Source organism: Oryctolagus cuniculus, chromosome 4, assembly GCF_051225735.1.
Source record: "Oryctolagus cuniculus isolate XC-2025 breed Fujian yellow rabbit chromosome 4, ASM5122573v1, whole genome shotgun sequence".
NCBI lineage: Eukaryota > Metazoa > Chordata > Mammalia > Lagomorpha > Leporidae > Oryctolagus > Oryctolagus cuniculus.
The window spans coordinates 173,331,102-173,357,639 of NC_142870.1; the positions used below are offsets into that span (position 1 = coordinate 173,331,102).

Consider the following 26,538-nt stretch of genomic DNA (forward strand, 5'->3'; position numbering starts at 1 on the left):
GAGAAATTCATTATCTACTGAAAACAAAGGAGTTCTGATTGGCTGTTTTGGTTCTAGGTGTGGTGCAGAGTGTTCCTTAATAAATGCGTTTCGCTAGACACAAGCCTTCAGTCATAGGGTCTGTGCGGGGAGGAATAATATATAATGGCCAACCAAGAAAAAGCTGAACAATACCAGACCAGGCCCCTATGGGAGAAGCAGCTGGTGAGGAAGTGTCCAGATTGGTAAAGCTAGGTTCTCAAAATACCCTGTGGGGACCCACATCTTTTGACATTGTAAAAACAAAACTGCAGATGAAAAAATGTGAGAAATCCTGCAGTCTGGTCCACAGTGAGTCAGAGCAGAGAAGAGCCCTGCATTTGGTTGGGCTCAGTGACACTTACTGATATCCGACTGAAGTCTCTGCTGGCTTATTTTCCTGTGGGTAAAATACGATGTATGGAGATAGTTTTGTTTATGTTTAACTTGGTTAGATTGCCCAGCTCCAATTTATTTAGGCCTCACAGGGGCTCTGTTACCTGTTGTGCGTTTGGCCTCTCTGGTTACTCCCTTCTTTTACTTTTTTTTCCTCCCTAGGTATTCAATACACAATTCAGGCATTAGTTTTTCGGTTAAAAAAGTAAGTTCTTTATTTACGGGGATGGTTTGCTTTATGAAAAAATAAGTGGGATTTTTAATGATTTGTCTCTGGAGATAAGGTTATTCTGTTTCCCTCACAGCTGGGAGAGAGTCAGTGATTGTATCTTCTGCTTGTGTTTATCAGCAAGGAGAGACCGTGGCTGATGTCCGAACGTTACCTGGCGCCACAACTGTGGACAATATTCGCTCCATCTTTGGAAACGCTGTTAGTCGGTATGGTGATAACCTGTGTATAAAACAGTCTTTCGCACTCCTTGTCTTAGCTTATCATCAACGCAGTTTTAGAATCTTCAGAGCAGTACTTGCTTTAGTCAGATGCTCAGGCTTGCTTCCGTGCCTCGGATTTGTAATGGAGTCGCCGTTTCACGTAATCAGCAAGTCCTTGGGTGCGTGTTGTCTCCCCATTGGGTGCTGTGGCTGGGAGTGGTGTGTTCTCTCAGGGCCTTTGTCCTCGAGAGGTTTACAATGTAGTAGAACTCCATCGTCCTCCAGTGCCCTTTCTTGTTCTTATGTTTCCGTGCCCATCACTGACGGGTTTCCTTCTTATGAAACCTTTGTTAATTGCCTCCCACAGTCTAGGCTTTGTGCCAGAAGTTAGGAATGTAGAGATGGATAAAATATTTCCTGCCCTTAAAGACTAGATTTGCAAGTGTCACCAAATCTTTGCAGTCAGTAAAGCATTAGGAGGAGAAATTGCTTATGTTATGGATTCTTCACTCTGCTCCCACCTGCACGTAAAAACCAGCACTTCCATCACAGGTTCCCAGCTAAGTCTCAGAACTCCACAGATCCCAAAGGACCTTTGTCATAATCTGAGGAGAAAAATAGTGAGACCCTTCCAAATGCCAGGCGTGCACCAGGGCCTGGGTTACACAGGTGCGTGAGACAGCTCCTGACAGCTCCTGATTTTTTCTCCCACAAAATCTTAAGAGCAGCACATCATCCCAGAACTGAATTTCTTCTTTGAAGGACACATTTCGTTCTTTGAGTCAAACCGAGTTCCTAACTATGGAACAGCCAATTTGCTTTTGTTACCCTTTTTTCTAATCAAGTATTAATGAATGAATTTTCCACTGAGTTGTTTGAGAGGGAGGGAGGGAGCGCACTGCCCCTTCTGCTGCTTCTCTAAATGCCTGCTGTGGCTGCGAGTGGATCAAGGCTAAGCTGGGAGCTGGGAACTCAACCCAGGTCTTCTGTGTGGGCAGGGCCCGACTACTTGAGCCACTGTCACTGCCTCCCACGGTGCACATGAGCAGGGAGCCGGAGTCGGGAGCAGAGCCGTAGCTGGGTACGCGACCTGGTGTGAGATGTGGGCATTTCCACCCATTTCTTAAGCAGTATGCTAACCCATCACCTTGAATTAATTTTGTAATCATTGTACTCCTGAGTGAAGGGGGATCTCTGTTTTACAGTGTGACTTTCAAAAGCATGACTACATTTTAAGATTCAGATATAGTTGTTACAAAATTCCTAGGCACTGTAAGAGGTTAGAAATCCCTTGGGTTTCCAAAGCAGGTTTCCAGAGTACCAGTGTGTTGAGACATTGGGTGAAGAAAGGGTAACTGGTTAGTGTATGCAGAAAAGAGCGCAAGCCATCCCTTCCACCCAGAGACTCAGAGCGCATGTTACTACGTGGAAAGCCTCCACCATTCACGAAGTTTGCACAAGGGCAAACTCTTACTGCGTGCCTGCTGTGTTTTCTAGGGAAGATGCAGCGATGAATGGAATGGAGATGATTCTTAGAGGACATTCCAATAGGAAAGGGACATGAAATACCTGGGCCGCTCACTAGTGCATTATGTCAGGGCCTCAGAGGAAGAACACAGCACACGATGAAGAAATCTCGGGTCAGAGTGGGGACTGTTGGAGACGTCTCTGCAGAACATTCTTTGAGATGTGAGGGATAAAGAGGAATCCACCTGCTGCCACTAGGGTAGGAGTTGAGGGACCAGCACTTGGGAAGGCCTCAGGCAGAAATCAACGTATCCTGTGGACAGCACACTGGAGTGCTATTCATTACAGTACAGAATTCAGCAGACACGAGTTCTTCTTGGAGTCTTGACCTTTGAGATTTAGATTTTAAGAGACGTACAACTGAGCAAAATAGGGCCTCAGAGCTGGTACTCGTCATTATGTCCTAGCAGTTAGAGTGGTGTCTGACGTATCGCCAGGTGCTTGGAAACACTGACTGCGTAGGTGCATGAAGGCTGGACAGATGCGTGGTCAGGCCCAGAGGACCTCAGTGGAACCAGTCTTGGGGTCCTCATTTGGCACAGTTAGTTATGGTTATGGGAGGGAGCCTGGTGTTTTCCAATTCTGATTCTTTTATAATGTTTCAGTTTTCCACTGTTTCCAAAGCCTAAAAATTTCTCTTCCCAAACCAGAGAGCTGATAGAAGTTGGGTGTGAGGATCCAACCCTTGCTTTCAAAATGAATGGCTACATATCCAACGCGAACTACTCAGTGAAGAAGTGTATCTTCTTGCTGTTCATCAACCGTAAGTGAAAAAGAAGCACTTGAGGAAATCCATCTGCAGGGTGTTTTCTGGGACCCTGGAAGAATTCCAGAGCCACAGATGTGATTACATCCAGGGAAACCTCACGCCGGAGTTTGGTTTCATTAGGAAGCATTTATCATGGTTGTCCTAGGTCTGGCTCATGACTGACCGTCGCAGAGTCTGATTCTCACCTCTCAGAGGGGGCAGGGGAGAGCACATCGTGGGCCCCTGTGCGTCAGCCCCCCTTCCTCAACCTTCCGGCATGGGAGCCTGTGGGAGCCAGTCCTAAGCAGAGTTTTGCTCTGTGCTTAGATCAAGGGCACTGTTTGAAATTGCACTGTAAGACATAGAAAGAGAGATGCCTTGAGTGCAGGCTTTGTCATTAGACTAAAGAAATCAAATGCCAAGACCCTTGAGATTTTTGAGATTTATGATGCAAAGAGCAATTCTAGAAGTCAGAGAGGAAATTAAATGCATTTGGATTTTTCTCAAATTCCTTTCCAATTCTTATCTCAATTGATGTGTTGTTTATGTGGTTGTTATTTACTAAGTAAATACAATTTTGCATTCTGCTTCTCTTATCTTAGTTGTATATTTCATGTCCTGTTTATCTGAGAGGCAGAGAGAGAGAGCTCCTGTCTCACTTCCTCACAATGGCTCAGCTGGAACTGAAGCCTGGGGCTAGGAACGCAATCCACGTCTCCCACATGGGTGGCAGGAATCCAGTCACTTGAGCGATTGCTGCTGTCTCACAGAGTCCCTATCAGCAAGAGGCTAGAGTCAGGAAAAGAGTTGGGTATCAAACCCAGGTACCCTGAACAGGCTGTGGGCATCCTAACCAGTATCTTAAGTGCTAGGCCAAATGACCGCCGAACTCAAGGTTCTGATGGTGACAGCGCAGCAAATGCTCCCACACACAGTCTGACTCAGTCTTTCATCTTCTGTTGAGACACAAATACAGTTTTCCATGTCTTCAGTTCTCAATCATGTTTCTTTTTTTAAGATTTTTATTTATTTGAGAGGTAGAATTACAGACAGTGAGAGGGAGAGACAGAAAGGTCTTCCATCTGCTGGTTCACTCCCCAAATGACCTCAATGGCCAGAGCTGGACCAATCTGAAGCCAGGAGCCAGGAGCTTCTTCCAGGTCTCCCACGCGGGTGCAGGGCCCCAAGCACCTGGGCCATCTTCTGCTGCTTTCCCAGGCCATAGCGCAGAGCTGGATTGGAAGAGGAGCAGCTGAGACTCGAACCAGCACCCAAATGGGATGCTGGTGCCACAGACGGAGGATTACCCCACTGCATCACAGCACCAGCCCCCTTTTTAGATCATTTTTACCTTAAAGATCCTTTACCTTTATTGTTTAAAATCATTTCATAGCAGTTTTGTATTTTTTGTTTTGCTTGTTTGCTATTAGAAATAGTGTATTTCTGCCTTCCATTTATAGCAAAACCAGCATCAATGACTGGAACCATGCGTGTTTTATAGCTGCTGAACACAGCAGTGCAGACACAGCCATCAGCAGGGAGGAAAAGCCGGTCATTTTGTAGTCACATTGTCAGATTCAGTGTGGTGGCCGGGTTTTCCTACTCCATTAGGAGGGATTTAAACCTGGTTTGTTACACAGCATGTTCTAATCTAGACGCAGAAAATATTTTTCATTCGTTTTCTCCTGACTGTGGAGAATGACAGCTGTGTAGCAGCCATGTTGGCCGCAGGGTGTACTGACTGGCCTGTGTCCACTTTGCTGTGAGGCTGCTCACCATACAGTGTCTGCCTCCACACTGGCAAGCCTCGTCAGGATGCCGAGTGCCCAGCACCAGGGAGACGTCAGACTCTCCAGCCACCTAATTACGTGCACCCTGTTCAGGCTCACCCAGGTGATGAGCAAGGCGCGCCCCTCTGCAGAGCGGCTCCAGCCGTCCCTCAGTCGGGTGCCTGTGCCGCTGCTGTCTTGTGGTCAGGATGTGTGTGCAGACTATGGTGACGTGACTGTCGGGGCCAGGGATGCGCTGCACATTCAGTGACAGGATCACAGGCACTCTTGCTGGAGATGCCACAGGACCACAGATCACGAGGAAGTCGGCGGAGATCTAGGGAGAAAGGACAGCTATGTATCCTGAAAACAGATCTTCCTCTGCTTCTTTTTTATTTTAATTTTTTTCAAAGATTTATTTATGTATTTATTTGAAAAGTCAGAGTTACACAGAGAGAAGGAGATGCAGAGAGAGAGAGGTCTTCCATCCAGTGGTTCACTCCCCAATTAGCCGTAATGGCCAGAGCTGTGCCGATCTGAAGCCAGGAGCTTCTTCCAGGTCTCCCACACGGGTGCAGGGGCCCAAGAACTTGGGCCACCATCCTCTGCTGCTTTCCCAGACCACAGCAGAGAGCTGGATCGGGAATGCAGCATCTGGGACTTGAAACAGCGCCCACGTGGGATGCCAGCCCTGCATGCAGCGGCCTCATCCACTATGCCACAGAGTCGGCCCCGGTTTTTTTTTTTAGTTTTTAACAGGTTCGATATAGTTCATATGTACAGTTCTGAGAATATAATGATATTCCCTTTCTCTCTCCTGCCTCTACTTTTTCTCTCATTTCTTCCAGGATTTACTGTTTTCTACTTCTCCCAAGCTTGCCTTATTTCCTAAATGTCCTTGAACACACATTCAGACATTTGTACTGCGTGAAACTCCTAAACCCTCACTCTTCGCCTTCCCTGGTCAGTCTGGGTGTGCCACTGTTGGACCTCCCTGAGTGAGTTCACTGCTCCCTCTTCACAGTGTAGACCACCTGGGGCTGGGATCACTTTATTCACCAGCAGATGTGTCCCGCCCTTAGCACCTGTGATTGGTGGGTAGCCTGTGTGTATCTGCAGTGTGAAGAGTCTGAGAGCCAATGGCATACTTCCTACCTGGCCAGCAAGGGCCAAGCTCGCCCACCTGGTGACTGAGGGGAAGGGGAGTGTGGAGGCAGGATTTCTTGCCGTGGAATGTTTTCGTCACTTGGCCAAGAGGAGAGAGCTGAGATGCTGGGAAGTGGTGGCGGGTGGAGAGAGCCATTCTTCCTGGGGCTCTGAGGTGGATGGCACTCCAGAGGCGTTCTCCCTGGTGTGGTTTCATGGCTGGGACCTCACCCCTCAGACAGGTTGAGCGGGAAAGTCTCCTTTTATTTTTCAGATCGCCTGGTAGAATCGACCTCTTTGAAGAAAGCCATAGAAACAGTGTATGCAGCGTATTTGCCCAAAAACACACACCCGTTCCTGTACCTCAGGTAAGGCAGCACCAGGCCGCAGAAGGACAGGAGCTCTGTCAGCGGACTTTGAGAGAGGGGACTTTGATTCTCCCAGCCACCCTAGCGAGAGGATGTCCCCGTCCCTTCTCACGGAAAGGCACGGATTCCCTTCGTTCATCAGCCGAGCAGAAGCTCACAGAGCCTCCCGTGGGGCAGGCAGTGCGTCAGCCCTGTGACACTGACCGGCGTGTCCCGCCCTTCAGGAGGGGTGGACAGCTCCTGGGCCGCCTAGAGGCAGAGCTGTGCTCTGGAGACTCCAAGGCCGGTACAGGAAGCCAAAGCAGCTGCAGCTTTCCTTCCGTGAGAGACTTCTCTGGGGGTCCCTCCCTCCCTGGGCAGGTTCACTCAGGAAGTTAGCAGCCACGGTCGAGGAGTCAGACCAACCCCCAGTGCGTGCAGAATGCACGTGAGGTTCCCTGCCCCAGAGGGCTTCACGCGGCAGGGCCTGACTCCCGAGGGCTGCTTTTCCACCGCTCTCGCCCTGTGCTGGCTAGTCTGTCTCACAGCCTTAGTGCCGTCTGTACAGCGTGACAAAAGCTCACTTGTAGGAACAGGACCTGGTTTGTACTAAAATGTCCTGAGTCTGAAACCTTTGGCCTCTGATTGAGGTTGTATTAGAAACAAAGTTCCTTTCTCTTTCTTCCAGTTTTGATCAAAATGAGAACTGGTAAAATCATGGTTCAAGGTAGTTTTTGGATTAGACGTTTTCCCTTACTAGCAAATAAACTGGTGAAATTATCACTTTGATCCATCTCCATTAGCCAGGATCAAAACAGGAGATAGAAACCACACAACAATTTCAACAGGGAAAGTTTGATGAAAGAATTACCGTTGGGATTAGAGTAATAGGGGGTTGGACAGGAAGAGCTAAAGAGACAGCCGCAAGAGCAGGGAGCAGCCCTTACCCCTAGGGCTGAGAGAACGTCCCTTCACCACACTCACCCTCCACCCCAGGGCAGGCTGAGATGGGGCTGTCGTTGAAGAGAATGTGCTTCACGCGTGGTGGAGAGCTTGGTAAGGTGCTCCCTGGCCCCGCTCTGAAGGATTGCTGGAGAGAACTGCCTGCAAGGAGGGGCTGCCGTGCAAACGACCTGCAGATAGCTGACAAGGTGTGGGGGAACCTAGAACGGACCCCCTCCCTTCTCCCCTTCTCCCCTTCCCCGCTATCTCTCCTGCACTCCGATATGTTTTTCTTTTTATTTGACAGGCAGAGTTAGAGAGAGAGAGAGAAAGGTCTTCCTTCTGTTGGTTCACCCCCAAATGGTTGCCACGGCCAGCACACTGCGCCAATCCGAAGCCAGGAGCCAGGTGCTTCTTCCTGGTCTCCCATGCAGGTGCAGGGCCTAAGCCCCTGAGCCATCCTCCACTATCCTCCCAGGCCACAGCAGAGAGCTGGACTGGAAGAGGAGCACCCAGGACTAGAGCCGGCGCCCCTATGGGATGCCGGCACCGCAGGCGGAGGATTAACTAAGTGAGCCATGGCACCGGCCCCTCTCCGGCACTCTGTACTGACGGAGCTGCTTATTCCAGAGCTGCATTATCAGAGTCAACTGCAAGATGGCCTCAGAGCCCAGCAGTAGTAAGCTGATGGCTGGCACAGCTTCCCAACTAACTGTATTTTAATGGTAGAAAGTTCTCTCCTCCATGTACACTTGTTTGCTCCTCAGATAATACTGAGAAGCAGGCAGGGGCAGGTTCAGGATTACCTTACCTTTACAGATGAGGAAGGAGATGCAGAGATGTGAAGTGTCTTGCCTGAGGGCCTGTGGGTTCTAGAATGATGACAATGACAGCTGACATATGATAGATGTGCCAGGTACCTGCGAAGTGCTTCACATGAGTTGAGTCCCCACCGTAAACCTTTAAGATAGGTAATGCTCTTATCTCCACCTTGCAAATGAAGAAGCTAAGGCAAAAAGGGTGTCATAACTTGCACAACGCTACACAGTTCTTAAGTAGCAGAGGCAGTACTTGGACACAGTCGCTCAGACCGGATCTTGATGTTCGTGCCATTCGGCCTCCCCAAGTCTCCTAGCCACCACACACGCGGTGAGTAGATTGGCTCCCCTTCCCCTGCCGTCTGAGTTCATTATGCTGCATTTTTCCTGCCAGTTTGGAAATCAGCCCCCAGAATGTGGATGTCAACGTGCACCCTACAAAACACGAAGTTCACTTCCTGCACGAGGAGAGCATCCTGGCGCGGGTGCAGCAGCACATTGAGAGCAAGCTCCTGGGCTCCAACTCCTCCCGCATGTACTTCACCCAGGTGAGGGCACCTTGCACCAGCTGTTTGTCTCGTGCCTGTGCCCCGTCAGGCTTCACAGTCCAGATGTCTGCTGCTTACTTCTTTTAGCGACATTGCTTTTTTCTCTTGAAGATTTATTTATTTATTTTAAGGCAGAATTAAAGCAGGGAGAGAGATCTCCATCCACTTGTTCACTCCCCAAATAGCCACCATGGCTGCAGCTGGTCCAGGCCAAAGCCAGGAGCCACGAACTCCATCCAGGTCTCCCACGTAAGTGGCAGGGGCCCAATCAAGAAACTCCCTCATGCCCATTGGCAGTTAAACTTGCCTTCATCTCTCAAACCTACTGACCTGTTCTCTGTGCAGAGGATCAAATGTAATCCCTAAAATGATTATGGAACAAATTGGTAAGCTTACGGAATACACAAAATCACGTTTCTAAAAGCCAAGAGTTTCCTTTAGTATGACAGCATGGTGAAGGCGACCTCACCATCTGATACAGACGTACAGGTATTTTGCTCAGTATCCAAGTAAATCTTGGGTAGCACTAAGCACACCAACGCTGTAGGTTTGCCTTAACGGTAATTTCTAAGACCATACTGTGAAAGAACCTTGTGATCTGTAGAACAGTAGAATGGGGTTTTAAAGTGTAAATCAGAGCAGTTCACAACACTGTCTTAAGGTCCAGTGTGAAGATCACCAGTCTAGTCACTGCTGTGCTCTACACTTGACCTCCTGGGTGAACTAGCTTCAGTCATCTTTGCAGAGTATGAGAATCAAGGTCAAGGACTTGTTAACTGTCAGATAGGGCTGGTTGATAGAAAAACTATTTTAAATAATGGAATGGAATTCTGTGATAATGCCGGCATGCCAAAATTCACCCCTGCTGTCACCATGAAAGGGATAAAGAAACCAGAACTGTGTACAACATTCCTTAAAAGTGTCACCGGTTCATTCAAGCATCAGATCTTAGGTCCATCAGCATCTCAAACTGTCGAACCGAGCAGCGCGCTACAGGCGAAAGGCAAAATAAATAAAATTTTAAAAATGCTTAGATAAAGCTTTAAAAAAACAGTATGACAGATATGGGATTAGTGCTGTGGTGTAGCAGGTAAAGCTGCCGCCTGCAGTAATGGCATCCATATAGGCACAAGTTCAAGTCCTCGCTACTCAGCTTCTGAAACAGCTCTCTGCTACGGTCTGAGAAAGCAGTAGAGGATAGCCCAAGTCCTTGGGCTCCTGCACTCATGTGGTTGGCCCAGCTCTGGCCACTCCAGCCATCTTGTGAGTGAACCAGCAAATGGAAGACCTCCCTCTGCCTCTGCCTCTCTGTAACTCTACCTTTCAAAGAAATAAATCAGTCTTTAAAAAAAAAGGACAGATACCCATGGACTTGTTACCAAATTCCAACAACTGGAATCAACATTTTGCTGTATTTGTTTTATTTATTGGCTCCTACTTAGAAGTAGGAAAAGGAGTATTTTAGAATATATTGTAGACATTTCTTCCTTCTTCAATATGCTTCTTTAAAAAAAAAAAGATTTTATTTATTTATTTGAGAGGTAGAGTCACAGAGAGAGAGAGAGAAAGGTCCTCCATCCAGTGGTTCACTCCCCAAATGGCTGCAAAGGCCAGAGCTGTGCCGACCCGAAGCAAGAAGCCTGGAGCCGCCTCCTGGTCCCCAACTCGGGTGCAGAGGCCCAGGGACTCGAGCCATCCTTCACTGGTTTCCCAGGCCACAGCAGTGAGCTGGATCGGAAGAGGAACAGCTGGGACCAGAACCGGCACCCACATGGGATGCCGCCGCTGCAGGTGGAGGATTAACCCACTGTGCCACAGCACCGGCCTCTCAATATGCTTCTAAAATTTGTTTCTTTATATGCTCACAGTGTCACTTTAATAAAATTAGTAGTAATACTATTTTAGTATCCAATCCATATTCAAAAGTCCCAATTGTCCAAAAAAGTTTTAATAGTAACACTGTTCAAATCTATAGATATATATAAATCTGTATATATAGTCAAGTTCCAGGCATTATATTTGGTTAAGTCTTTTTGAAACTGAAAAAGTCACGTACCTCATAATCTCAGTATTATTTGCCCCATTGGCTTATTCTACAGGCTCCCTGTCGGTTGGCTGATTGCTTCTTAGAGTCAGGTAACTTAGTCTGAGCTTCCATTTTCCTAAGAACTGGAAATTAGATCTATTTGGAAAGAATTATGTTTTGTTTACAATTTTTATTTACCTCATTTTTGAGCCCTTGAGAGGAAGGAAATAGTTGAACCTGCTGAACCATGACTTTGCGCACTGCTGAAGACACCAGCAAAGCCAGAAACTGCCCTGCTGCCTTCAGGGGCATGGTGTTTGGTTTGGTAGGCATCACAGAAAACGGATCATTTGAAGCCTCTTGGACCCTCCAGCTGGGTGGCATTAAGCACAGTCACACGGTGTGGCATTGCCACTTAGAGTGGCAGCCACGCTTCCTACCCTCTCACCCCGCCACACCCCCACCCTGCTCACTTTGCATAGCAGCTCCTCATTCACAGGGCTGTCTGAGGGGCTCATTCGTGTCTGTCCGGCTTCTTCCTCTTTTTGATGGCAGAGAGGCACATGTAGTCACTGACTGAGGTCCTCCCGTGGAAGCAGGTGCGAGAGTGAGAACACATCGCGAAGTGGGAGATGAATGATAAGGACCCTGCACTCAGTGCCTCAGCAGAGGTGTGCTGTGGCGGCGAGAACTGTGACTGTGCCCTGGAGTTTCTGTGAATCCCAGCAGGGGGCGCATCGTGACCTGCCATGCCCTTTAGGCAGTGCCATCAGCAGGTTCTGCCAGTGGCGGCTGCATTCCCTTGTTGTGAAGTCGCCATCACCATTCGTTGCTGACTCTCACCTGTGTCAGTTACTGCATTAGAGTGTAAAATCACGATTTTCTGATTGTATCATTCCTTCTGTATTAGTTGATTGTAAGTCTTCTGTATGGAAAGTTCCCTCATTTGCTGGGGCTGTTTGGTTATCCTGAAATGCAGTTTAGACTAGAAGGGAAGACCAAGTGCTGAACTCTGTCCCTCTAATGATCGGTTTTCGAAGGAATGGGTTGGAATCCTAGCACCTTCCAGTGGTCTTAGTGACTGTCTTCTTTTCTGCTGTCTCTCTTTCCTGCCTCCACACTTTCTCTTTTTCTGTCTTTAATTATTTGATCACAGCTGTCAGCAAAGCGACCCATGGTAATCTGTTGTAGCCAGTTTTGTTTCCGATGCTCAAGTGTCCTGTCTCAGTCCAGTGAGGCCCTTCCAGCTGCTCGCCTCGGCTTTCTGACCCAGTTCCCCTGCTCGTTTGTACGAGATGTTGCGGCACACTTGGTGCTTTCCGCGCACAAGCCCTGGAAGTGGCCGCTGCCCCAGAGTGCGGTTTCGTTTTAGTGGGGCATGTTTGGAGACTGCAATCTGGGATCTGAGGGTCCTCATTATTCCTAGGTGGCCATGGCTTTGAGGCCTTGCTAGTGGGCAGAGCTAGGAAATATATTTATTTGAAAATAAACTTAGAATGGTGGTTGCCTCGGGCTGTTTCACTTTGGGAAGATGAGAAGATCCTGGAGACGAGTGGTGGTGCTGGTCACGCACACCGTGAATGTGCTTCATGCCCTGGACTCTCACTGGAAAGTGGTGAAAGGGGCAAATCTTGTATTACAAAAAAGTCCTCTAAATGGAAGTGAAAAATAAGGGACCAAAAAAATGAGAACTTAACACTGACATTTTCATTTTGACCTGATTTTAAGATTATACAGATTCTGCTTAATTCTTGAATTTAATACTTGGGAAGCCTTTTATACTCCAAATTTTGGTCGAAGTTGCTTCTGTAATAAGACCCCTGTACTGCTAATTCTGTGTGATTCTGGCTTTCTCCAGCACTGCTCCGTTGGGTCCCTGGGATTCCGTCCTCCACGTGCTGAGTCTTCCCACTCTCTTCTCTTACACAGACTTTGCTGCCAGGACTTGCTGGCCCCTCTGGGGACGTGATCAAACCCGCAGCAGGAGTGGCCTCTGCCTCTGCCTCCGGAAGTGGTGACAGGGTCTACGCCCACCACATGGTCCGCACAGATTCGCGGGAACAGAAGCTCGATGCCTTCCTGCAGCCCGTGAGCCAGCCACTGTCGAGTCAGCCTCCGGCCACTGTCCCGGAGGGTCAGACAGACGGTTCCAGTGGCGGGGCTGGGCAGCCAGACGAGGAGATGCCGGAACTCCCGGCCCCTGCTGAGGCAGCCGCTGAGACTCGGAGCTTGGAGGGGGATGTGACAAGGGGGACTTTGGAAACATCAGAGAAGAGAGGACCCAGCTCCAGCCCAGGCCTCCCCAGGTACTCGTCTTCCACCTGTGGCTTTTCATGAGCTGCTCGCTGTCATCTCTCTCCTCACTGGGAGAGTGCTGTGGCCCTGTCTCCTGTCTGCCTTTTACCATGGCCCGAGAGTCACCCGCCAGTGTCCTCTGAAATGTCTTACATATCCGTGGTTCTAAACTTAGTTAAAAACATGTCTGGGAAAAAAGCTGCTTTCTTTTCACAAGGGATTTTGATAAAGCCTCCCTAGCAGAGATGGCTGGAAGGAGAAGCCTAAAACCTCACGTTCATCCAACCCGGAACTGCTTTCCCTCCTTTCTGAAGACTCTGCAAATCCAGTTTGTACCTGAGCTGGTGGGGAAGCAGAGCTGGAGAAAGGGGGCAGGAGTGATAATAAAAGACTTGTTCACTTGTGCACAACCCAGAGGCTGTGTGCTGGTACTGTGAAAACGCTCTCTCACTGAAGTCTGTATGGGGGGCATTCTGCGTCTCATGTGTACAGGCAGTGGGTCTGGAGTTCAGGAGGAGCGCGTTTGCCCAGGTCATTTGTCCTGGTTCGTTGGTGGCTGGCCATCACAAACCCTGGCATTAACTGGCCATTTGAACTTAGATCAGGTACTGAGCTCCAGTTACTCTTTGTATATTTTCATTTTATTTGAAAGGCATAGAGAGATTTTTCCATTCATTGGTTTACTCTTCAAATGCCCGCAACAGCCAGGGCTGAGCCAGGCCAAAGCCAGGAGCCTGGAACTCACTCCAGGTTTCTCACATGGGTGACACTGTAGCAGGAAGCAGGGTAGAGGCAGGACTCAAACACAGGTACTCTAAAATGGGATGCAGGAGTCCCACATAGGGTCAGTTCCTGGGACAAACGTCCACCCTCATTTGAGCCTGCTTAGCAAGACAACTTGTAAGGATTTTTGGGGGCAGTGGTAAAGGATGCTGACACTTGTTGGGCAGCCACGCCCTGTGCTGGATACTTCACACGTATAATCTCGTTTAATGCTTTTAACAGCCACGCGGGTTATTGTCGTTTGTGGAGCACTTAGGAACTAGTTGATATTTAACACACAGCAAAGTTGTTTATTATTTTTTTTTTTACTGTAAATCATATTGTGTCACTGCTCTGCTGAACACCTCCCAGTGGCTTCCCACTGCACTTGCCCTCTGCCTGGAAGTGCCCCAGCCCCTTGAGGCTGATGTGAGCCTACTGAGCCGCTCGCCCTCTGCTTGCCCAGGCTTTCCCTTAGCCCAGGGCAGCTCTGGCTTTTTATCACTCAGGTCTCACCCCAGCTGCCACCCCTTGCCAGAGGACACCTTTGTCCATTTGTCTTCTCTTCCCAGCTTTCTGTGACCTTGTTTTATTTTCTTCTTCACTTTTATTGCAATTTGAAGTGTCCGTTGCTGTTTAGTTGGTGTATAACAATGTCTGGTGGATGGATGGATGGGGGAATGAACGGAGGGATGGATGAGGGGGAGTTGATAGGGTCAGTTCCCTTGCTCAGGGCCCTGCAGCTCTGCCAGGCTGAGATAGATCCCATGTTCTTGCTCCACGTAGCTGCGTGGCCAGCTGCTGGGCTCTGAACACTAACAGATAAGGTGCCGGAAAACAGGCCGACCATGCTGGCCTGCTCCTGGGGAGCTCCCACAGAGAACCTGCCCCCGTTCCACAATGCGACACACAGACTTCGGCTTAGTGAGTCTAATAAAGAACGGTTACTACCTGCCAGTTCTTCTCCTCCCTGCAGAAAGAGATGTCGAGAAGATTCTGCTGTGGAAATGATGGAAGATGAGTCCCGGAAGGAAATGACAGCAGCCTGCACGCCCCGGAGGAGAATCATTAACCTCACCAGCGTTTTGAGTCTCCGTGAAGAAATTAATGAGCGGGGACATGAGAGTACGTAAGTGCTGAGGTCTGCCTGGGCCTCGGAGGGACAGGGAGCGTGGCGTGTTGTCGGGGTGCCCACCAGTGTGCTGGGAAGACCTCTCCTATCCCACGGCAGCAGCAACTTCAAGACAGTTTTGAGTGGAAGAGAAAGGAGGAACACAACTCCATTTTAGTGAGAATGTGTGAGCACCATCTAACCATAGGACTCCCAGTGAAGCAGTCATTTCAGTAATGTCCGGCCTGTTTCTGTTTTAGCTAAAAGCTGTGCAGTGGTTGGCAGACTTCTTATCCTGTGGCCCGAAAGTGCACATTTCAGCTACTGCTGGAAGTGCACAGGCTTGGGAGGTAGCCCTGCGTTCAGATGTGGGCGCACCCTCTGTGCCCGTAGCCTGTGTCTATACTGGGGAGGAACAGTGGTTTTTCTACTTACTACTTGTTGAATTCTTTATTTAGTGGAAAGCTAAGTTTATGATTATAAAGTAAATTGAAAGTGTATCATTGTAAAAACAAAAATAAGAGCTGAATTTTCCCTTGAAGATCATTGTGTGGAATAGATATGAAATGTGACTAAACCACTGGTTTCATAGAAAGGAGCCAATAGGTCCTGAAGACTACTAAGTTGTCATTAGCCCTCCTCAGAAGTAGCTTTTGAGACTACCTAAGTGTAGAACTCCATCTTGGCCTCTGTTACTTCAAAACTGACTTAAATGGTTTTAGGAGTTACAGGGCGGTGTTCAGCTCCCGGGGCTGAAGTAGCACAGGGACTGAGGTGCACCGCTCTGAGCCCACTGTGTGAGTCCGACAGTGACGCTCCCAGTCTGGTCTCTGCCAGGGCTCCAGTTCCTGTCCCTGCACTGGAGTCCACGTCATTCAGCCACGACCTTTCCGTGTTTCATCTGTTACGTGTTTCTCCATTTAAACAATTGCAGCACGGTCGCAAAAGGTATCTTGGAGGCCTGCGCCGCGGCTCACTAGGCTAATCCTCCGCCTTGCAGTGCTGGCACACCGGGTTCTAGTCCCGGTCAGGGCGCCGGATTCTGTCCCAGTTGCCCCTCTTCCAGGCCAGCTCTCTGCTGTGGCCAGGGAGTGCAGTGGAGGATGGCCCAGGTGCTTGGGCCCTGCACCCCATGGGAGACCAGGAGAAGCACCTGGCTCCTGGCTTTGGATCAGCGTGGTGCGCCGGCTGCAGCATTGGAGGGTGAACCAACGACAAAGGAAGACCTTTCTCTCTGTCTCTCTCTCTCACTGTCCACTCTGCCTGTCAAAAAAAGAAAAAGAAAAGATATCTTGGATAGGAGCATCTGGATTCCTGCACAGAAACAAGCGGCTGAGGAGCGTTTCCGCCCCTTCCCACTAACCCTTAGCCTTGTGAAATAGACGCTTCCGACTCCGTGGCCTCTTACATTTCTTTCTGTCTCAGTTACATCTACTCTGAGCTAATTCAGGAAGGCCTCAATTTGCCTTCCCTGTTCATTCTCTTTTCCGAGCACTCGGGGCCTTTGTTTATCCGTGGGAGAAGATACAGAGAGTGTCTCTGCACTGGGCGGGGTGAGGACTTCCTGTGACTGAGGTTTTGCCAGCTGCAGAGTAGCTGCCAGTTGGCTTCTGAGTTTTTTCCACGATTTGCTGCAGTTGCTCTTTCCTCCATTACTGGCTTTCAAGCCTGGAGCGTTTAAAGCAAGTTTAACTGAGACAAGCACCCAGGAGGCGGGCTGGTGCTTGACTTAGTGGTCTTCCTCCAGACTCAGATTTGGAATTGCCTGAGTTTTCTTGAAGGGCTAGTCTCCCTCATGCTGCAAGAGCAGGCTGTTTGAAGTTCCAGTTCAGCACACTTGTGAATGATCAAACTCTTTGAGCAGGAACACGCTTGATCAGGTGTGGAGGCTTGCTGAATCTCGGCGGTCTAAACCATACGTTTTCTCATTAGTTCTCGAGTAGTCTTGTGAGGGAGTCGGAGCAGATGCGGGTATCTCTGTTTTAAAGATGGGGAAAGTGGAATGGTGATGGAGAGGTCAGGTTAGTGGGACAGGCCCAGACACGGGCCTCACTGACAAAGCCTTCATGCGGGAAGCCCCACTCAACAGGTAAATCCAAAAGCTTGGTTCTCGTGCTCTGTGACGTGTGCCACTCCCACAGCCCCTTTTCAGCCGTGCTGATAACCACCTGAGGTGCTCTGTCAGCAGCAGGCGCAGTTCAGAGGGGCGCCTCTGCCGTGGACCCTGGCCCACTCACCGACTTCAGGATGAATGTGTACTGGGGTTCCTCTGAGGCTCAGCTTGGCTGAGGAAGTCCAGTAACTACCAGTTGGCTGACCCCCGGTGAAGCTGCCCCTCTGGCCCAGGCAAAAAAGAAGAGACACTTCCCTTGTAAGAGTATTCTTGGCCGCACTTGCATGTTTGTTTATTTCATCCATGTGTTGTCTATGCAGGGATAAGGGTTTTGTTTTTTTTTTTGTTTTTTTTTTTTTGTTTTAAGATTTATTTGAAAGAGTTACAGGGAGAGACAGAAAGATCTTCCATCTGCTGGTTCACTCCCCAAATGGCCGCAATGGCCAGGGCTGGCCCAGGCCAAAGCCAGGAGCCAGGAGTTATTTCTGGATCTGCCACGTGAGTAGCAGGGGCCCAAGCACTTGGACCATCTTCTGCTGCTTTTCCCAGGCCATTAGCAGGGAGCTGGATCAGAAGTGGAGCAGCCGGGACTCAAACTGGCACCCATGTGGGATGCCAGTGTCACAGATGGAGGCTTTACCTGCCAGCCGCGGGGAGCATGTCTTGAGCTCACTGCCTCAGCCTGGGTGCCTGGCCTGAGAACTTAGTAGCTATTTGCTGAAGAAGCAAGGGATTGAGAGGTGAAGCCATGGCATGGGTGTTGTAGCAGGGTTGCAGCTGAACACCAGTCAGACTACTCTCTTGAGCCTGCTGGACTTCCCTTCCCTGGTAGATGCGCTTTCAGTGACTGTATGAGATGAATTTCGGAAGGCCCAGGGTTCAGATAAGCTTTCTGTGGAATTAGCCTTATCTCAGGGGTTACCCATTGCTAGTCCTGTAGTTTAATCTAATCAGCAGGAGTGAGGAATGCGATAAGCTAAAATATTTGCTGTCATTTCAATGGGAAAATATACTTAACTTTTTTAAAAAAAAAGATTTATTTATTTACTTGAAAGGCAGAGTTACGGGGGTTGGGTGGGGGGCGGGAAGAGATTTTCTATCCTCTGGTTCACTCACAAAATGGCCACAACAGCTGGAGCTGAAACGATTCGAAGCCAGGAGCCAGGAGCTTCTTCTGTGAGTCTCTCAAGTGGGTGCAGGGGTCCAAGGACTTGGGCCATCCTCCGCTGCTTTGCCGGGCTGATGTAAGGAGCTGGATCGGAGCAGCCGTGACTCAAAACCATATGGCACCATAGGCAGTGGCTTTACCCACTATACCACAGCACCAGCTCCACTTAACATTTTTGTCTCCAGAAATCTACAGCTTGTATTTTCTTGGTGTTTGGTGAATATCTTGGGTCTAAGTATGCATACTGTACATGGTGATGGTTCCTCTTGGTCCATGATCAGGTCAGCAGACTTCACCCAAGACCTGTGTACAAATGCACTGTGCCAAGCCCAGAGGCAGAAGTCAAAGTAAGCAAGCCATGACCCTCCCTTAAGGGATACCATGGTGTTGTGGGCAGCGTTTGGTTAACAGTGGGCTGCAGTGCTAGGTAGAAGGAAGGACATGGAGAGCGTCCAGCAGGGCGCTTGGAGGCTTGTAGCCTGCCCGTGGGCATCAGGAACTAGAGGCCTGGCTGCCCTTCCAGTTGGGCTTTGCTTGCTCCTTCAGGACAGCGTGCTGAGACCCAGGGCCTTGGTCATGAACTCAGATGTGTGGTTTGGCTCTGAAGCACACAAGGATTTGGCTCACTTGGCTGCTCACAGAACGGTAGGTAAATACCTACACACGTCTGGTGCCCTGCGGGCGTTTCGGGGAGGAGTGCAGTGCAGGTCCTTTGAGTTGCGCTGAGAGGCCGTGAAGAGGCTCAGAGAAGAAACGCCCTGGGCTCCGTGAGTGGCAGCCGCCTCCCTGCCCGCCCTGCTGGGCAGAGCTGCAGTGCAGTCGCCTGGCTGCGTCTGAGCAGTCCACAAGCACTCCCGTGTAAAACCCTGTGACCTTGTTCTAATGGTCCCGCTGCTTTCTCTTCCCTCCAGTGCCTCATTATTCAAGGTTATTTGATGTTCCCCAGCTTTTAAAATAATCATTTTTCGCCTACACAGAACATCCTATGGAGACATTGAGTTCCCAGTGAGAACAAAGGGGACCCCACTTCTACCAATGCAGAAGTGCTTCCCTTCTGTGGGGGTGGTGGTGGTGTCTCAGAACTTCCGTAACGAAAGAGAACTCCCTTGTGCTGCCCAAACGTAAAAAAAAAGCCTTACTAAAGACATGACGTACAGGCTTCTTGCTGTGCCCGGACCCACAGCCCTGCTTTCACCTTCTTGCCCCTTGTAAAACACATACGTGTGCATGTGTGAAGTACAGGCACATGTGTACCAGGCCTCCAAAACAGTCATGGAAACGCGTATCAAAAAACTGCATGAATTTTAAAATTTGCACTAGAATAACTTACCTTTTAATTTCATTTTCCCATGGATTGTTTTTTCAAGTATTTATTTATTTGAGAGGCAGAGATAACAGAGAGATTTTCCATCTGCTGGTTTACTCCCCAAATGGCCGCAACGGCCGCAAGCTGGCCTAGAGCTGATCGGTCAATCTGAAGCCAGGAGCCAGGAGCTTCTTCTGGGTCTCCCATGTGGGTGCAGGTGCCCAAACACTTGGACCATCTTCTACTGCTTTCCCAGGCCATGAGCAGGGAGCTGGATTGGAAGTGGGGCAGCCAGGACTGAAACCAGAGGCACCCATGTGGGATGCCGGTATTTAACCTACTGTGCCACAACATTGGCCTCTCTGGATTTTTTGAAGTACCAACATGCAAAAGTATATCCACACATGCTGAAACATCCACAGATGTCCAGAACATGTATGTGGCATCTACAGGAGAAGCCAGGGAATGCCCGTGGGGCCTGTGCCTGCTAACAACAGGGCGTTCCCCTCACCTTCTGCTGTGGGGCAGCTGGAAAGTACGCTCTCTGGAGAGAAGTGTACCCCCCACGGTTCAGGCCACCCTTTCCCACGACCAGAGGGGCACTGGGAGTGGTGTTGGGGTGGAGCTTAATTCAGTATTCAAGGAGGCAGGGCATGAGTGCTGCCTGTCCCTTGCCCTTTTTGGAAATCTCAGAAGTGTCATGGCTTCAGGTGCATGATGGGAATAGTGGTGTAGGCCATGGTCCTTTTATTATAATGACCTTAGAATGAGCTAAAGGTTATTGACACAGCTGGCAGCCACATTGGTTATGCTGAGCCAGTGCCGGTTCTAAGGAACAAAACTGGAGAAGCTGTGTTTTCCTGTGCACATCGTGGGGGGGGGGGGGGGGGGCCTCCGGGCCGTGCAGGAGAGGCTGCAGCCCAGGCGAGGCTCCAGGGAAGGGCTGGCAACCTCAGTTCCACCTCGCTCCTCTATGCTTCTTCCCTGTCCTGTTTCCATCCCCCAGAGGTAACTGCTAGCCTACATTTTGTCATTATTCTGCCTCTCCTTTTTGTTATAGTTTTACCACCTATGTTTGTATTACTGCTTTTTTTTTAGTTACAAATGGAATTATATAGTGTTTTCTGTATTTTACATATGAGGGTACTTGAAAGTCTGTGGAAAATGGAATTAAAAGTTTATTTTGGTGCAAAAATTCCTTTGAAATCCGTGTTTAGTTTCTTGATAGGTATTTTTCATGAATTTTTGAAAATCCCTCATGTGCATGGATTTTAAAATTTTATTATACCAAAGGAAACTTGTAATTTTCTTTAACTTCTGGAAGATCCCTCGTATAGACACACACAACTTGTGATCCGAGTGCTAGCCATCTTGTTACCTGTAGCTGTGATTACATTGGGTCCTAGATTCCACCTCCTGAGCGCCTGGTTCTGTGGAGACATTCAGAGAACTCAGGTGGCTTCAGTCCCTCTTCTTGGCCATGAGCTGATAAGTGGGTTGGCTCCGGGTTTGTATTTAAGAGAATTTTAAATGACAGACTGTGTTTATTACACTCCCACCAGCAATGTAGAGAAGTTGCGTTTCCTCTGTGAAACAATATCTGATGGTGGAGTTTTTTTGTTTTCTATTTCCTTGGTTATTGATAAAGTTGAGTATATAACCCCTTCTATTAAGTGTCTATTCCAGACTTCTGTCCATTTTCCTGTTGAGTTTCTTATATTTCTGAGTGATGTTAGGAGTTCTTTATATATTTTAGGTAGTTGCCAGTTACATGAAAATATCTTTTTTTTTTTTTTTTTTTGACAGGCAGAGTGGACAGTGAGAGAGAGAGAAAGGTCTTCCTTTGCCATTGGTTCACCCTCCAATGGCCAACGCGCTGCGCTGATCTGAAGCCAGGAGCTAGGTGCTTCTCCTGGTGTCCCATGGGGTGCAGGGCCCAAACACTTGGGCCATCCTCCACTGCACTCCTGGGCCATAGCAGAGAGCTGGCCTAGAAGAGGGGCAACCAGGACAGAATCTGGTGCCCCGACCGGGACTAGAACCCGGTGTGCTGGCGCCGCAAGGCGGAGGATTAGCCTATTGAGCCACGGCGCCGGCACATGAAAATATCTTCCTCCAGTTTTGTGCTCATCTGGTAGCTTTCTCTTAGAAACACTTGTTTTACGAATAAGAAATTACTTGGTATAATATAAGCAGATTTTTATCAATTGTTCTTTACAGTTTCCTTTTTATCTTAAGAAATTCTTCCTGATTCTTGGATAATTTTAGATATGCTCATAATGTTTCTTAAAAGGCTTGTATGGAAGTCACTAGGCCACCTGGAATTGATTTTGTATGTGTGTGTGTGGGGGGGGGGGGTGTTAGATTCACAGTTGCCATGTAACTATCTAATTGTTCCATAATATGTTGGTATTGTCATATTTTTGGTCTTAATTCCTTCCTTTAGACCTTTCTTGGGGCCTTTGATGGCTCTCTTCACCTTTGGTCCTGCTGTAACAAAGCACCATAGACTGAGTGGCTTACAAACAATCAAAACTCATCTCTCAGGGCAACTCTGGCATAGTAGGCTAAGCCCCCACCTAGGGCCCTGGCATCTCTGGCACTGTTTCATGTCCCAGCTGCTCCTCTTCTGATCCAGCTCTCTGATATGGCCTGGGAAAGCAGTGGAAGATGGCTCAAATGCTTAATTTTTTTAAAAAAAAATTCATCTCTCACAGTTCTAGTAGCAACAGTCAAGGTGCTGACAGATTCTGTGTCTGGTGAAGGCACGATTCCTCATGGGTGGCACCTGTTAGCAGCATCCTTACATAGTAGACGGAGCTAGCCAGCTCTCTGAGGTCTCTCATATGGGCTCTGATCCCAGTCATGAGGGAAAGCTAACCACCTCCTCAAGGCCCACTTCCTAATACTATCACATTGAGAGTTAAGATTTCAACATATGAAATTTGGGAGGACCAAAACATTCAGATAATAACAGTGGCAAACTGAATTTTGCTTTGTCTAATTCACTCTTTTTTTAAGATAGATTGATTGATTTGAAAGTCAGTTAGAGAGAAGTAGAGACACACAAGAGAGAGGGAAATATCCTGTAGCCACTGGTTCCCTCCACAGATGGCTACAACGGCCAGGGCCGACCCACACCACAGCCAGGAGCTTCATCCAGGGTTCCCACATGGGTGGCAGTGGCCCAAACAATTGGGCCATCTTCTGCTGCTTTCCCGGACACAGTAACAGGGAGCTGGATCAGAAGCAGAACATTTGGGACACAGACGTATTCATATGGGATGCTGGTGTCACAGGTGGCGGCTCTACCCGCTGCACTACAGTGCTGGCCCTCTAATTCACTCTTACTTTAAAAAATATTTTGGTTGAGTTTTAAATTTGACAGTTATTTTTTCCTAGTGCATTAAGAGTATTTTCCTATCATTTTCTGATTTCTGCTATTGCTGTGGAAAATCCAGCCTTCAGTCTTTTATTTTATGACCCAGTGGATGACCTGTCTTTTCTTCTGGGTGCTTTTGAGATCTTTTTTGAAATACCCTGCAGTGACGAGCAGATGTGGGTCCTGTGGGTTTCCTGGAGCTGAGACGCGACATCCTCCATCGCTCAGGAGTGTTCTCAGGTGTTTGGTCTGCGGACACATCAAACACCAGAGCTCCTGCCTTTTCTGGAACAAATAGGAGGGGTCTTCAAAAAGTTCATGGAAAGCGCATTATGAATAAAGTATGCATGGATTTCAAAATTTTTTGCACCAAAATAAACTCATCTTTTAATTCTGTCTCCGTGAACTTTTAGAACTGCCCTCGTTATTATCGCTCAGGTCATGTAAGCTGTCTTCATAGTTTCCATCTCTTTGCCTCTCTGCTGCATGGTGCCAGCTTTGTCTGGTATGTTCAGTCTGGTTCAAGTCTTGGTTATTAGCTTCTTCATTTTCAGAAGGTCTGTTTGCCTTTTTGGGAATCTTGGGCCCTGCTGCTTGCGCTCAGGGTCACTGCCTGTCGCGCACACTGTGCAGGCTTCTCTTGTGTCCTGGTCTGACGCTTATCTCTAGAACCTTTGCAGCTCTCACTCTGAGGTTTCTTCTGTATTCTAGTTCTTGATGCTTTGTTTCTTTGTCACTTTTTGATTGCTAGGTAGGGGTACTTCATCTATGGAGGGTTATTTAAGCCTGGATCGAAGATGAACTTCTCTAGAGAGAATTGCATTTGATTCTACCCAGGGCCCTGCGGGAACAGTCAGGCCTAGTATCTATCTCAGCTCGGCATCCACTTCCGGCTTTCAGGCACCTGGCTCCCACAGACCAGCTGCAGAACCGTGTGAGGACCAGACTGTGGTTACACACTCTCAGGGGTGCCTCAGGGTGGCCATCTGGCCTGCTGCCCTTTAAGAGGGGGTAGGCTGAGCACTGGGCACAGTAGTCTCCTGTCTTTCTGTCTCTCTTTCTCTCTTTATCTCCTCCTGTATTTATATGTGTAATTCTGACTTTCAAATAAATTAATTTTTTTAAAAAAATTTATTTGAGAGGCAGAGCCACAAAGAGGCAGAGGCAAAGACAGAGAGAAGTCTTCCATCTGCTGGTTCACTCCCCAGATGACTCTCTCTCTCCCTCCCTCCCTCCCTCCCTCCCTCCCTCCCTCCCTCCCTCCCTAACTCTGACTTCCAAATAATCTTTAACAAAAGAAAGTATTGTGCCATCAAGAAGATATTTGTCTGTCTTCTGCAGGCACCTTGCGTGCTTGGCGGCTCCTGCGTGGCGTGTGGGACGGTGGAGCGGTGCTGCTAGGACGGCGTCTTACCAGGGTGTGTGTTTTCCAGCTCTCCGGGAGATGCTGCGTGACTCCTCCTTCGTGGGCTGTGTGAATCCTCAGTGGGCCCTGGCGCAGCATCAGACCAAGCTGTACCTTCTCAACACCACCAAACTGAGGTGAGTGAGTGAGAGTGTGAAGAAAGCCAAGCCGTGAGAAGACTGTGTCAAGGACACGAGCATGCAGAGCTGGAGGGAACATGATGTGAGTTACAAAGGACATAGGCTTCGCAGTCAGACAGGCGTGGCTTCAGACCTAGGTTCAGCTGTATCCCGTGTGCCTGACCGTGGACGAGTTACTGTCCTAAGCAGGTCTCAGGTTTCGCATGTGTCAGTTGGGGTAGCACTGCTTGGCCTGCAGGACTCTGAGTGTGTAAGAAATAACAATCTGGGGTGAGGGGGTAAGGAAAAAGAATGAAAAGAAGAAATACCCTGAGAAGCCTCTCCTTGGTAGGTGCTTGGTGTTCACAGGTATTGAGGGCTTCGAGGTGCTGGAGAATTCTAGAATCTGCTGAGTGCACCAAGTACTGTGGGAGACACAAGAGAAGGGACTTGATGCTTTGTTTCCTCTCCCAGTGTTGAGAATATGGCACAGGCTTCCTCCAGCCACCAGAGCCATGGGGGTTGATTAGCCCAGGCAGGGGAGACCCCAGCAGTGCCATCTGCACAGTGCATAGGTGGTGACTTTCCTGCCGACTGTTTGCAGGGACCTGGGTGGTAAGCTCCTCTTGGGTCTCCAACCCCTGGTAATGTGTCCTTGAAACAGTAGCGCATCTGGGAGGAAGCTGAAACACGCTTCCTTCTCTGCGGACTCCTGCCCTGCCGGCTGGCTGTGGCCTTAGAGTGCTGCCTGGCCCTTTGAGCGGGGCAGCCACTGTGTGGATTCATGGGAGCATCCCTGAACGTGGAAGCTGCCCCTTCCTGACACACATCCCTCCTCGGATATTCAGAACTCATTCTCCTAGGCTTGGAAACCCAGTTGTGCTTCTGTGTTCAAGCTCCGCTTTGTGTGTTTAGGATCCTTAGGCTTGGATAGTGAGCTGTCGCTCATCTGTTGGGAATTCTACTCCGTTGCTCTTCTAAATGTGTGGCTTCCAAGGCTCCAGATGACACTTGCATTCAGATTCTTTCATATCCCAAATAGAAATCCAGGCCAGTCCCAGGGTTACAGCTGTTAGTAAATGTGAGTGATTTCCCGGTAAGACAGTGAAAATCCTAGGGAGAGAACCAGGGTCAGAGTCCAGTCTACGTTCAGCTCCTTCCTCTGCCACTTTGCTCACTGACATGCAGCCAGGCCATAACTGGGGGCCTGTTTTCCCACCGTAATGCAGGCTTTGATGAATGGAAAGTTGTGAAGCCACAACTATAAGATTCAGATTGTTTGAAGAACTATAAAGTACCGTATAAATGGGGCATACTCCAATTCTGTGGTTTTGTAAGTAGTTCAACACATTGTGTACTCCACAGCTGCCAGCCAGTGCGTCATCCTACACCCACGTGTCCGTGTAGGATAATTTGGCCTTATGTCCACTTGTGATTATTTAGGACAATTCCTGCTCTCATTGTACTGTTCCATGTAATTTTTAATGGTGAGTTATAAAAAAGTTGAGCTATAGGATTCTTTGTAAATAGGGAAGGGGAGGGGTGAATCAAATAACTTCTCAAAATTTCACTCCAGGGTGTCAGAAACCACTGAGATCAGTCCCAGAGAGGCAGGACCAGGGCATGGGTTATAGCAGGCCAGACCTGGTCCTAGGACGGCTCACCCAAAGCCCTGGCTGGAGCTGACATTGGACTCCTAGCTCTTGGAGGAGTAAGACTTCTTGTTCCACTGTTGACCGGTTCCCACAGGCAGGCAGAAGCACGTGTGTCCCACCCGTGTTTCGGGGGTCTTCTCTCTTTCTGTGTCCCTGTTGCTTGGCTCCCAAGCCTGGTTTCAGCCTTGCCTTAGTCATTTTCTCTTTATTTTCAGTGAAGAGCTGTTCTACCAGATACTCATTTATGATTTTGCCAATTTTGGTGTTCTGAGATTATCGGTAAGTTTATCTCCTTCTAACTTCCGAAACTTCCACTACTGGGCATTTCTGAACAAAATGGCTCAACATTCATATCTTATTTGAAGAATATTGAAGGTTTCTAAATATGCTTAGAATAGTTTCGGTGTCATATGATGTCTACATGAAGGTATCTTTAATAATGTTTTATACTTTTTAGCCAGATAGTCATTTAATAGCCACCATACACAAATGACTGCCGTGGAAA

The 26,538-nt window shown here is 48.7% G+C and overlaps 1 protein-coding gene across 11 annotated transcripts in view; it reads left to right on the forward strand.

Moving 5' to 3' along the window:
- MLH1 (mutL homolog 1) overlaps positions 1 to 26,538 on the forward strand; it is a 44,563-nt gene that overhangs the window by 11,061 nt on the left and 6,964 nt on the right. For 8 of the 11 annotated variants that reach the window (XM_002716167.6, XM_070072959.1, XM_089331338.1 and 5 more), the window contains 9 exons: positions 577 to 619; positions 764 to 852; positions 3,024 to 3,136; positions 6,311 to 6,404; positions 8,538 to 8,691; positions 12,647 to 13,023; positions 14,751 to 14,899; positions 24,288 to 24,396; positions 26,249 to 26,312. In XM_002716167.6, the coding sequence (XP_002716213.1) occupies positions 577 to 619; positions 764 to 852; positions 3,024 to 3,136; positions 6,311 to 6,404; positions 8,538 to 8,691; positions 12,647 to 13,023; positions 14,751 to 14,899; positions 24,288 to 24,396; positions 26,249 to 26,312 (1,192 nt within the window). Of the gene's footprint in view, positions 1 to 576; positions 620 to 763; positions 853 to 3,023; positions 3,137 to 6,310; positions 6,405 to 8,537; positions 8,692 to 12,646; positions 13,024 to 14,750; positions 14,904 to 24,287; positions 24,397 to 26,248; positions 26,313 to 26,538 lie in introns of all 11 variants that reach the window. The other 3 variants (XR_011388278.2, XR_016232944.1, XR_016232943.1) reach the window with 2 other exon arrangements.